At 46.0% G+C, this 12,948-nt stretch overlaps 1 protein-coding gene across 2 annotated transcripts in view; it reads right to left on the reverse strand.

Annotated features, from left to right (window-relative positions):
• The window catches only part of LRP1 (LDL receptor related protein 1), a 1,437,817-nt gene that overhangs the window by 1,061,333 nt on the left and 363,536 nt on the right, over positions 1-12,948 (reverse strand). For both annotated transcript variants that reach the window (XM_086966724.1, XM_086966716.1), the window contains exon 19: positions 1,984-2,064. In XM_086966724.1, coding sequence (XP_086822850.1) covers positions 1,984-2,064 — 81 coding nt within the window. The remainder of the gene's footprint in view (positions 1-1,983; positions 2,065-12,948) is intronic.

Genomic DNA, 12,948 nt, shown 5'->3' on the forward strand with positions numbered 1-12,948 from the left:
CAGCAGAAAAAAGGCATTAAATAAAATAGTTCTTTCAGACTAAAGAAGACGTGCCACGTAACAGAAGTAAAAGGACCAGTCCTCATGGAAGGTTACAAATGAAGACAAGGAGGTACTAAGGAGGGACTAACAAGCCTATTTACGAAACAGAAGTCAGCATTTACAAAGGCCAATGACACAAGCCAATAACAAATATGGATGGAGATTGGGCAGGGCCTCTAGGGCTTACTCCAATACAGCATGCCTTGGAGAGCGAGCAGTGCACGAGCACTGCCGCTAGGCTCGACCTAAAAAAATAGAGGTCCTTCTGCGTTCTGAGTTAGCAGAAGAAGAAAAACCTGAATAACGGCTCATCTGTCATACCATAAGCAGGCAGACCTTAAAGGTCAACTGACAGGATATATCTACTGGCTAGAAGATCTGTATAACATAAACAAGTCTAGCAAAATTGAACTACTGTTAGGAACCGGAGATAAAGGTGTAGGTTCACTTCGCCTTGACCATCGATGTGTTCGCTGTGCAATCAAAAGCACAGCATGCTTGGTTGTAAAAAAAAAAAAAAGCACAACATGCAAGTGTTGTGTAGCAGAGGAGATATCTGCATCCTTTGAAATTGTGGGTGTTAAATCGGTGTAAACTTTAGGATACTTTGTGGTTCAAGGCCTGCACCTGAAAAGGTAGTGTACTCAGAGTTGAAAAGTCGGCCATGGAATGCTAAAGCCTCTTCGATTTCTCACCGAACACTCAAACCTGTAATATACATGAAGCAAAGGCCGAAAGCTGCTAAATAAGACCACATCCGGTGTGACAGCCCTGTTGTCAAATGCCTGAGTCAGTAATGGCTGTGTAATATTAAGTATATCACTTATGCAAGGATCGAGAATATTACAAGGCTCACTGTAGTGAGATTGCATCTGTTTAATATGAGAGATAACTATGATTTAAATCTCTGCTGTAACAGTCTGCCATGTTTTTAGCGGTATAGGACTAGTATTCAATAGTCAGTACTCCATTATAACGGTTTTACCCTTTAATGATCAAAAATATTATTGTTTCATTTAATAATAATAGTAGCTACTACATTATTATATTCACAAATGTTCGCTTCAAAACTAGGTACCCTTCACCTGAATCTATAGTATTAATACAGCTGTCACTGATGTTCCTATCAGCTTAGAGATCAGCAAATTGAAGGGAAGTATCTCAATTTAAGTGGATCTTAGTAAATTTACTTAGCTCGTGCGGGCCTCACTTACTATAGACCCGGAAGCACTGACTGCAGAACTGTCACTGCAGCAAAAAAACACTCACGGCCCACAACTGGAAGGACGGTCTGCATGACAACATATTCAACTAAAGGATAGTACAGTACCCTCTCTGCTGTGTGGCTATGGCAAACTTCCAGGCCAGAACCATGCATCTTCTGGGTCTGGTTCAGAACTTAAATCCACTCTATATACTTTATTCAAACGTTTATTAGCACACTTAGATTTCAGTAAGGCCGGCCTGCCTACATCTACATTGAACAGAGTAGCAGCAGTAAAAATCCTAAACCACAATTTTTAGAACAATATCCTTCCAAATACAGTTCGCCTTTGGCATCCTTTAATTTTTTTGTAAGGTGTGTTATTTTTATTACAGTGACCATACGGTAAAACATCATGAACAAACTCAGAAGTCTGCACTGCATCGGAATCTAACATGGTTCATATTGCAAAAAATGAAATATCGTTTTTGCCCATTCTACTACATAATTTGTCAATGGTCCTCTTCCTTGATTGGGGCTTGCCACATTTTGCTAGGCAGTTTAAACACGTCTGTATGTTGGCTCTAGAATGCATCATGTATCATGTATCATGTATTATATCCCTCTCTAAATAAGACTAGCAATTTATTTAGCTTTGTTCCAAGGACCAGGAGGCAGAAAAGTGACAGTGAAAGAACGAAACAATTGTGCCCGAGACCTGGTCAGGGGGGACTTACCATTATCACAGCGCCAGTTAATGTTGATGCACCGTCCGTTGCTGCAGGTGAACTGGGTCAACGGGAAACAGGTCGGATAGGCTGTAGATTGCAAGCGATCAAAAGTCATCAATGTCAAATTTTGAAAATGAATCTAACTAATATTTACATTTTTGTTTGCATGTTTCATTTGGAGACCGCAACCAAGTTTAATGAACAGTGATCAATACCGGTGAGCTTTGAAGCCACAATATAAACTACTTCCAATATTTTTGACATGCAAAACTACCTTGAAAGGTATCTTGGCACATATCAAACTAAATGTGTCTTCAAATAAAAATTCTTTAGATTCCTGAACACAATTGATAAGTGGTGCAGTTGTAGATCAAGAGGTAAAATGTACCAAAACATGGATGCTTCTGATGAGAAATCCTCCAACCTTTATGCAAGAGTTTAGGATGGGCAATGATGGATATCAGGACTGTTGAGGTTCCTTGCAAGTAAACAAGGATTCATTTTGGCGATTAAGACACTCATTGCATAACTAATCATCAATAGTTGATAATCTGCGGTGTACCTCAAGGCTCCTCGCTCAGCCCCACCCTCTTAAAAGTCTACATGAGCCCCCTCGCAGCCATCGCACGCAAGCACAACCTCAACATCATCTCCTACGCCGACGATACCCAACTGATCCTCTCCCTCACCAACGACCCCACCTCCGCCAGAGCCAGCTTCCAGGACGGAAAGAAAGACATCGCAGACAGCCGCCTGAAACTGAACTCAGACAAGACGGAAGTCCTCATCCTCGGCCCATCCATCTCCGCCTGGGACGACTCCTGGTGGCCCCCTGCTCTGGGCCCCCCACCCAAGCCCACGGACGACGCACGCAACCTGGGCTTCATCCTGAACTCCTCCCTCACGATGGTTACCTCCTCCTGCTTCAACACTCTCCGCATGCTCCGTAAGATCTTCCGCTGGATCCCCACTGGAACCAGGAAAACGGTCACCCAGGCCCTCGTCACCAGCCGTCTGGACTACGGAACGCCCTCTACGCTGGGACCACCGCCAAACCACAGAAAAGACTCCAGCGCATCCAGAACGTCTCAGCACGACTAGTCTTGGACATCCATGACACAGCCACATCTCCGCCCACCTGAGGGACCTGCACTGACTCCCCGTCAGCAAAAGGATCACGTTCAGACTCCTCACCCATGCACACAAGGCTCTCCACGACTTGGGCCCCGAATACCTCAACAACCGCCTCATATACTACACGCCAACATGCCAGCTCCGCTACGCCAGCCTCGCCCTCGCCACCGTCCCACGGATCCGCAGAACACCACCGGAGGAATATCCTTCACCTACCTGGCGGCCAAGACCTGGAACATCCTCCCCACCCACCTACGACTCACCCAGGACCATCTCTCCTTCAGGAAGCAACGCAAGACCTGGCTTTTCGAGCAGTAGCAGCCCCCCAGCGCTTTGAGACCCTAGCGGGTGAGTAGCGCGTTTTACAAATACTCTTGATTGATTGATTGAATAGTTGCCAATAATTACTATGAACACTCAAAGCCTGACAGTCTGGAAGGCAACCTATGTGCATACAAACAACAATGCAAAGACCTACTTGAGTTGTTGAAATCCAAACAGTGCCAAAATCAGCGATTAAATATTGTACATACAGGATCAATGTTTTTTCTCACCCATTCTTTTCCTGTACTACAATGTTGCTTCTCCTCCAAATCTTTGTGGACAGTTCAAGAGCTCAGCTTGGCTACGAAAATAAAAGCATTCAAATCTCCTCCAAATCCTTGCCCAACCTTGCGCTTCAGAAAATTCATCCCTTTCATCACAATAAGCGCAAAAATCCTGATTAGTGTCCCCCTCTGATCTACGGGCGTGACTGGTACTTGTGTATAGAGCCATTATGATCCTCTCCACAAAAACAAACATCCACAAACCCCAAGGTGCCAACTACTGAATAATTTTCCACACTTCCAGCGGTTTAATCTTTCAATTGACACTGAACCTATCTGACCAATAAAAGGGGCATGCTCTTCCTTTCTGTTGATGAAGATAATAAAACAGCTCCTCAACCTTTCTGAAACCTATTGCACTCAACCAGACGATGCTGGTAAACATGCTGGAACAATGGTCAAGCATAGATGGAGCTGCTTTGTCATCAAGCATATCTTTTCTGACCAACAACAGAAAATAAATCAGGATTTGGGCTGTCCAGTCTTCCACAACTCAAGTTGCAGGAAACTCTGCTTTTGTTGCGGTTACTACCTCACTTTTTGCCCCCTTTTTAGCAACCACATGATGATTTTCGACTTGGACAGTTAACTGAGGCCTGCTAACCAGACCTCAGAGCGGCAGTGCTCCATCCCCAAAAAAAGGCGTTGTCTAATTGAGCTACAATTGGCTAAGAAACTTTAATACCCCTCAAGTCCCTATCAAATGATGATCCCAGGTACCTAGGGCATGAGTGCCAAAGAGAGCCCCAAAGGGCTGCAGCATATCTTATGCCACCCTAAGGGACCCACACACAAATTCCACCCAGACTTCCATTGCAGGCTGCGTGACATAGTGCAAACCATGAGTGAACACATGACAGGGCACTCCTGTGTGCCATCCTTAAGTCACTGCATCTAATATATGCTGGTCACCTCTACAGCTAGTCTTTGAGCCCTAAGGCAGGGTGTAATATATTTTATGTGAGGACGTGTGAGGAGATATGCCCTTATGATGTAATTCTAGTAATAGAACTAGACAAGTGAGCAGGTAAACCATCTTAAGGTACGTACTGGGCACTCGTCAAAACAATTTGTCCAGCTACATAATGGCTTCACTGAAACCTATGGTGTTTGGTATCAGACGCCTCATATTACTAAACCCACACTGATTCCAGTGATGGATTTATTAATACATGCACCCATAGGGTACCTCAGAGGTACCCCCTGAAACCTACCAGCCCTCTAGTGTGCCAGTCTGCTAACTGCAGGTGAAGCGCCGGGGGAGAGGGGGGATACCACTCACCTACTACTGGATGCCAGAAAGTACACAGGATGCCTGGAAAGTGGGTGAACTCCTGAGAGGTTAGCTGGAAAGGGGATTTGATGTGGTTTAGGGCCAATGGTGGTCTCCTGTGATTTTGTTTACTTGCCAGGATCGAACAGGTGCACTCTGCCACTCATCCTACCGGGATCGGGGGGAGTCCTTGTAGTGCCTACGTACCACATTGAGGGTTGGTGATATTCCTGCTCTTTTTGCAAGACGGGAAGTGCGCAGCGGACTCATCTATTGCTCACTGGGTGTGGGTTGAGGCATTGGATCCTTGGGGCGCACATGGAAAGGAATAAACAGATGGGGGCCCCCATACAACCGCTGCCCCCAGCCCCCAGCGCTCCACAAGGGCGGGCAGACTTGAGGGAGATGCTGACCAATCAGCTGGGGAGCATACCAGTGAGTAATTGCTGCAGGCCATACAGGGTTCTCGCCTAGCTTACGAATATAAAATGGAGACTGTTGCCCTGGATGTCAAACTCCTACGCACAGACTTATGCAAGGTGTCCCATAAGGAGTGACTGGCAGAGGGCTCCATCGAGGAATTACAGATGGAGGTTGCATCCCTGTGCAAACAAGTACCTGAGGTCACAACCAGGTCCGGAGTCCAGGAGGTGAGGGTAGAATACACGGAGTGCGGCTCCCGTCGCAAAAATGTGCGTCTTAATGGGATTCCCAGAGAGAGCGGAGGGTGCGCAACCTGAGCAGTTCATCAAGGCATGGATCAAAAAAATATTGAAGCCCCACAGGCTGTCCCCTAGGTTTATTATTGAAAGGGCGCACCACACTTTGGTGGCTCTGCAGCGGCCTGGGGCTCCCCCGTGGGCTCTCATTGCGCGTATACTAAACTTTAAAGATCGTGACAGTATCCTCCGGGCAGCCGGAGACACTGAATGCCAAGCTTGAAAACCACAAGATCTCGATCTATCCAGACTACACAAATAAGGTGCAGGGTGCCCGTAAAACATTCCTGAAGTCAAGGCTAAGTTGTGCCCTATGGGACTTCGCTTTATGTTATTATAGCCGGCGCACCTGCGGGTCATCTCTGGGGGAAAGTCCCATTTTTTTCTATTTACCTGATGTCTGGCGCTGGCTTGAGGTGTTGGATAAAGTGCATAGAGAGCCACTTGGAGACCTGGGGCAACCTGGACGCAGCTGTCTAGGGGTCCCGATGGGACGTAGACCTCAGCTGTCATGGCCTGGCCTCATTGAAGTCTGGTTCTGTCGGCCACCCCCAGGGTGGAAATACAGGAGGGATGGCACCATGGCTCTGGCTCCTGCCAGACAGAATCGGGAAAAGGAGGAAGAAATGGTGCTGCAAATAGAAGAACAAGATACTGCTCCCGAAGAGACGCCCTGAAAGGAAAATGCTACTTACCAGTATGCATCTGTTCTTGGCATGTAGGGCTGCAGAACCACACACTATTGCATAGATCACCATCTGGTGGTGGGCCCGGATGATTACACTTTGTTGTTGTGTTGGAAGAGTCTTTGTCTGTTGGATGACTCCTTCCGTAGATCGTAGTGCGCATGGGCATCGACTCCATCTTTAGATTGTTTTCGCCCTTGGGGTAATGATGGAGTTGTATGAGTACAGAAAAGGATGTCCATGTATTTGTATCTAATTAAGATATTAATGGAACAGATATAGGCAGCCGGGGAGGCGGGTGGGCGTGTGTGGTTCTGCAGCCCTACATGCCAAGAACAGATGCATACTGCTCAAGTAGCATGGTCTGTTCGATGCGTACGGGCTGCAGACCACACACTATTCCATCGATTGCATAGCAGTTCTCTCCCTAAGCGGCAACAACCCGTATCTGTTGCAGTAGTTTGAAATAATGTTTTGAGTACAGCCTGGCCAACAGTATCTTGTTGTTTTGCCTGCACATCTACACAGTAGTGTTTTGTAAATGTGTGCGGTGTAGAACATGTAGCTGCTTTACAGATATCTAGGGATATATTTCCTAGGAATGCCATGGATGCCCCTAATTTACGGGTGGAATGAGACCTAAGGGGAATGGTAAGAGTGCGTTTTGCTTTTTGGTAACAGATTTGAATGCACTTAACAATCCATCTTGCAATGCCCGGCTTTGAAATGGGATTACCTTTGTGTGGAGGAGAAAAGACACAAACAATTGTTTTGTTTATCAATGTAGTAAAGTAGTGCTCTTTTTACATTTAATGTATGTAGAGCTCTTTCTGCAACTGTTTGTGGTTGAGAAAAGAAAACTGGCAACTCAATAGATTGGTTGAGGTGGAACGGTGAAATGAATTTTGGAAGGAATTTCTGGTTTGTTTTAAGAACCACTTTGTTGTGATGGAGTTGTATAAATGGTTCTTGAATTGTTAATGCCTGGATCTTACTTACTCTTCTGAGGGAGGTAATCGCAACTAAATAAGCAACTTTCCATGTAAGGAACTGTAACTCACACTTATGTAATGGTTCAAATGTAGGACTCATAAGTCTAGTGAGAACAATATTTAAATTCCGTATGGGAGAGGATGGTATTCTGGGAGGAATTATTCTTTTGAGTCCTTCCATAAACGCTTTGATGGCAGGTACTCTAAATAATGGTGTCTGTTTTGAAGGTAGGCTGCTATAGCAGCAAGATGTAACCTGAATGAGGAGTACGCTAAATTACATCTTTGTAGATGGAGCAGGTAGCATATGATGTTTTGTAAGGAAACATCTAATGGGTTAATGCTGTTATTTATGCAATACACAACAAACCTTTTCCATTTGGCTGCATAGCATGATCTAGTGGTGGGGCGTCTCGCTTCTTTTATGACATTCATACAATCAGGCAGAAGATTGAGGTATCCAAATTCAAAGACATCAGGAGCCAAATCGCTGGATTGAGCAGCATTGGGTCTGAATGCATGATCTCTCGATGGTTCTCCGTCAGTAGATGTGGAGAGAGTTTTAATTTTTGATGTGGTACTAGTGAGAGCTCCAGTAATGTGGTGTACCACAGTTGTTTTGCCCACGTTGGTGCTATGAGAATCAATATGAGAGAATGTTGCTGTAGCTTGCATACCTTGGTACCACTAACGGAATTAGTGGGACAGGTGGAAAGCGTACGCAAATTTGTTAGACCAACTCATCCATACTGCATTGCCTTTGGACAATAGTTGTGGGTATCTGGCAGCGAAGCTTGGGCATTTGGAGTTGCGGTGTGTGGCGAACAGATCTATCTCTGGTTGGCCCCACCTGTGAAAGAAAAGTTGAAGAACTTTAGGAGGAAGTTCCCGCTCGTGTATCTGTTGTCTTTGACGACTTAACAGATCTGCAACTAGATTGTGAACTCCTGGTAGGTGTTCTGCGAACAAAGATTTTTTGAGGAATGGCCCACCTCCATATGCTCTGCGCCAGACGGGAGAGATGTAAGGAGTGTCTTCCTCCTTGTTTTTGGATGTAATACATGGCTGTCATATTGTCAGTATGGACTAGTACAACCTTGCTTGATAGGTAATGTTGAAACGATTTTAGAGCTAGAAAAATTGCTAGCCACTCCAGATGATTTATGTGGAGTAGTTTGTTGCGGTGTCCATGTACCCTGAACTGTGTGTTTTTCCAAATGCGCTCCCCATCCTGTGAGAGATGAGACCGTGGTTAGCACCACTTGTGGAGCAGGCTCTATGAACGGCCTGCCCTTGAAAATGTTTTTGGTGTTCCATCTGGCAGAGATCGATATGTCCGATCGGCCACCACCACCAGATCTGTTATTTGTTGCTGAGCCCGATTTCACTGACTTGCTAAGCACTCTTCTATGGGGCGCATTTGTAGTCTTGTGTATGGTACTATAAAAATGCAAGATGACACCATTCCGATTAATTGCATGAACACTTGTGCTGGTAGTGAGTGTTGTGGCTGGAATTTTTGTATAAGAGCTTGCATACTTTGTATCCTTGTTGGATTAGGGTATTCAATTGCTTTGGAGGTATCTATTGTGGCACCTAGACACTGTTGAGACAGGGATGGTTGGAGATGTGACTTCTTTTAATTTACTGTGAACCCTAGCTTGTGCAACAGGCATATGGTCTGATGAGTATGCTGAACACATTGGTGGTATGACTAGGATTTTATTAACCAGTTGTCTAGATATCGGAAGACATGAATGTTGTCCGTTCTTAAGTGAGCTGCTACTACTGCTAGACAGTTTGTGAACACTGGAGGTGCTGTAGTTACTCCGAAAGGGAGTACTTTGAATTGGTAATGTTGACCTTCTAGTACAAATCAAAGGTACTTTCTGTGAGATTGATGGATAGGAATGTGGAAGTAGGCGTCCTTGAGATCTAATGTGGCAAGGAAGTCGCCTTGTTTTAACAGTGGCTGGACGTGTCGTAGTGCGACCATATGGAAGTGGTCAGATTGTATGTAAAGGTTGAGGGGCCTTAGATCTAGTATAGGTCTTAGGGACCCGTCCTTTTTAGGTATAAGAAATTATAGGGAGTAAACTTCTGTGTTTTGATGGTGTTTTGGGACTAGTTCTATTACATTATTTTGCAGTAGAGATGCAACCTCTTGTTTTAGGAGTGTGAGATGCTCCTGTGAAATGGGGCGTTGTCTGGGTGGTATTGTTGGAGGAGTGGAAGTGAGCTCCAGGCAATAACCTGATTGGACTATTTGTCTTACCCACCTGTCTGTGGTGATGGAGTTCCAGACAGGTAGGAGCTGTTGTAAATCCCCCCCGACAGGAGTGGAATGGTCTGGGGGGGATGGAAATGAAGTCACTGTTTGGGAGTAGAGGCATTGCGGTTGTTGTTGCTTCTGCCTCTACCCTTATTGTTGTTACCTCTATATCCTCCTCTGTAATACCCTCTACTGGGCGAGGTTTGGGTGGGCGCTTTATAAGAAGAGGAGGTGATGTCAGTTTGAAAACCTTTAGAGGCGCCCTTGTAGGAGGAGCAACGAAAGGACACTCGGTGGGTTTGAGTTTGTAAGGTTCCCATAGATTTTGCTGTATCCGTATCTTTTTTCATTTTCTCTAGTGCATTATCAACTGTTGGACCAAAGAGATGTTGCTGGTCAAAGGGTTGATTTAAGATACTGGCCTGTACTTCTGGTTTGAACCCAGAGATGCGTAACCATGCAGGTCTACGCAACAGTACTCCTGTATTTATTGCTCTAGAGGCTGTGTCGGCAGAGTCTAATGCACAGCGGATTGAGGTATTCGTAATAACCTTGCCTTCTTGTATTAGGTCAGAAGCCCTGGTCTTATATTGTTCTGGTAAATGTTGCATGAGCGATTCTAACTCATCATAATGAGCTGAATCATATCTCGCTAACAGAGCTTAAGTGTTAGCAATTCTCCAGACATTGGCTGCTTGTGAGATTGTGCGTTTTCCTGAAGATCTAAAAGCTTGGACTCTTTATCAGGGGTGGAGCATCCGCTGTTGTCTGCGAGTTAGCTATTTTTCTCGCATTTGATACTACTAATGAATCCAATGGCAGCTGACCCTTTATGTATGCTTGGTCAGTTAGAGCTGCTTTATACTTTTTTTTTTAGTCTGGGGTTAATTACCCCGGCTCCGACGGGGTCTTGGAATACCTCTGGTGCATGTTTCACCACTCCATTAAGTATTGGTAAAGTGATTGTGGTTTTATGTGATGACAGTAGTGTATCCATAAGGAAGTCCTCTTCCACTGGGTCTGTATGTAAGTCCACTCCATGAAAAGTGGCTGCTCTATGAATGAGCTGTGTAAACCCAATAGTGTCACCTGGGGGAGATGGTCTAGAAAGGTATGCGTCATCTTGTGGTAGATCTGGTGCATCAGGCGCATTATAATCTTCCCAGGGATCAACTAATGGCCCAGGAATATTGTCTGGGTCATCTGTGTCATCTATGTGTTGCTCACTTTCTACCCCATGTGAATAATGGTCTTCATCCTCTTCATCATCCTGTGGTATAGGGCTATGTGTACTGGATGGGGAGTGTACAGGAGAAATATCTATTGGTATCTCTAGCAATGGTGAAGGAATTCTTATGGGAGAAGTTTGAGCATGCTTTTTGAGAGGAACTGGAGGTGGTTTGGGAGAGTCCATTCTCCTCTTTTCAGACACTGTAATGACAGTCCAGTCTTCGGATCAATATGAAAAGTCTTTTGCTTTGGATCTGGCTGGAAAAGCTCTTCGGCTGAAATATCCTGCTTGGGACCGAAATGCTTAGGTTTTACAGTGTCTATTGTCTTTGGAGCGGATTTTGGCTTCGGTTCCGAGGACTTGATATCATGTTTCTTTCTCAGATCTGAGCTTTTTTGATCCGAAATTGTTTTTTTCAGAAGTACGTTTGAAATCATCGACTATCGGAGCCGAAGTGTGTTTCGGTGCCTAAGCAGGTTTCCGGTCGACTTTTTTTAGAACCGGAGTTGTCTTCAGTTCAGTAGACTTAGGAATGTCTTTCGGTGCTGAGCTTGACTTTGGCTCGACCGGTTCGGTATCGAGGGCTGCTTCGGTGGCGGAGTTAATTTTGGTTTGAGGACCTTCTGCTTGTCGGGACCAAAAGACTGACCCGAGCCAGAGTCGACTGGAGGCTTTTTTGGAGTCTTTGTTGCTGAGCCAATAGGCAGGGTGTCGGAAGGTTTTGGTCAGTGTGCACCTGGACCCGGAGGTGGAACCGAAGCCTGTCCCGATATGGGGGGGGGTGAACAGGGTCGACGCTTGTACTCACGACCTGTTGACCAGCTGGAAGAAGATAGTCGTCTTCTGATCGATCCTCGGCTCCGGAAGCTGAATCCTCAGCTTTGGAAACTATGTTGTCCTGCTGTTGTTCTTCGTGCTCTATCTCAATCGGAGCCTTGTCTATGATGAGGTCTGGTGTCAAAGATGACGGCGCCATGACTTTGAGCTCGACGGTACCTGATGGTGTTCTTGGACCAGAACAAAGCGCAGGCCTCACAATCTCGACTCTCGTGCTCTGGAGACAAGCACAGATTGCAAACCTCATGAAGATCAGTGTGAGGACATTTGTGTCCACACGGAGGGCACTTGAAGGGTGTTTTATCCAAAGGCCCAATGGCGCAGTTGGGCCTGACGAACGCTGGAATCAAGAAGGGAAAGCCTTTCTTCAACACGGGTAACAGGAATTACTGTCAAAGACGATACCGATGGTATGATGTAGGACTGGATGTCGAGAAGAGATCGGTAACGGGACCGAACAATAAACACATCCGAGCCCGATGGCTGAAAAAAACAATCTAAAGATGGAGTCAATGCCCATGCGCACTACAGTCATCCAACAGACGAAGACTCTTCCAAGACAACAACAAAGTGTAATCATCCGGGCCCAACCACCAGATGGTGATCTATGCAATAGTGTGTGTGGCCGCGAGAAGCAAGGACTGTGGAGAAGCAACTGACTTGAGTCAACCCTGCCAGCCTGTATGCTGTTCCCGCTAGATAGCGCCAAAGTTGTCTAGTCCTGCAGCTGCTGTGCCCCCAAAAGCCTGGAAGTACTGCCTGCCTTCAAAAAAGACCCAGGAACTTCCAGTGGAGTAGCACAGCTGCTTCCCTGCATCCTGGAGGCAGTCCAAAAGAACCGCCACATTCCCAGCACCGGAAACCACAACTGTACCTATGGCCCCTAGCCTGAGTGGAAGTGGGCCAATGGTACCAGAGTGGTCCCCCGACCCTCCAGAGAAAGACCACCTTGGGTTTGCCCACAATGGACCTACTGACGCCACATGCAGCCTCTTTGTTCAGGCCCCCTCTACCGTGTGTCTTCGGTGACAAAAAGCTGACACCTCAGAACAACTCTGCACCCGGTTGCCTGGGTCTGAGGAGAAGAGGACCAGGGGTGTACCCACGTCCCGAGCATTGTGAGACCTAAGCACCCTTGTTGGTTCAGCCTGACTGGTCTCCCAGTCCCACCTTGCAGCCTCTTTGCAATTGGACAGTTACCCAGTAAAGTGAATGGGAC

This window comes from Lissotriton vulgaris, chromosome 1_1 (genome assembly GCF_964263255.1).
Source record: "Lissotriton vulgaris chromosome 1_1, aLisVul1.2, whole genome shotgun sequence".
Taxonomy (NCBI): Eukaryota; Metazoa; Chordata; class Amphibia; order Caudata; family Salamandridae; genus Lissotriton; species Lissotriton vulgaris.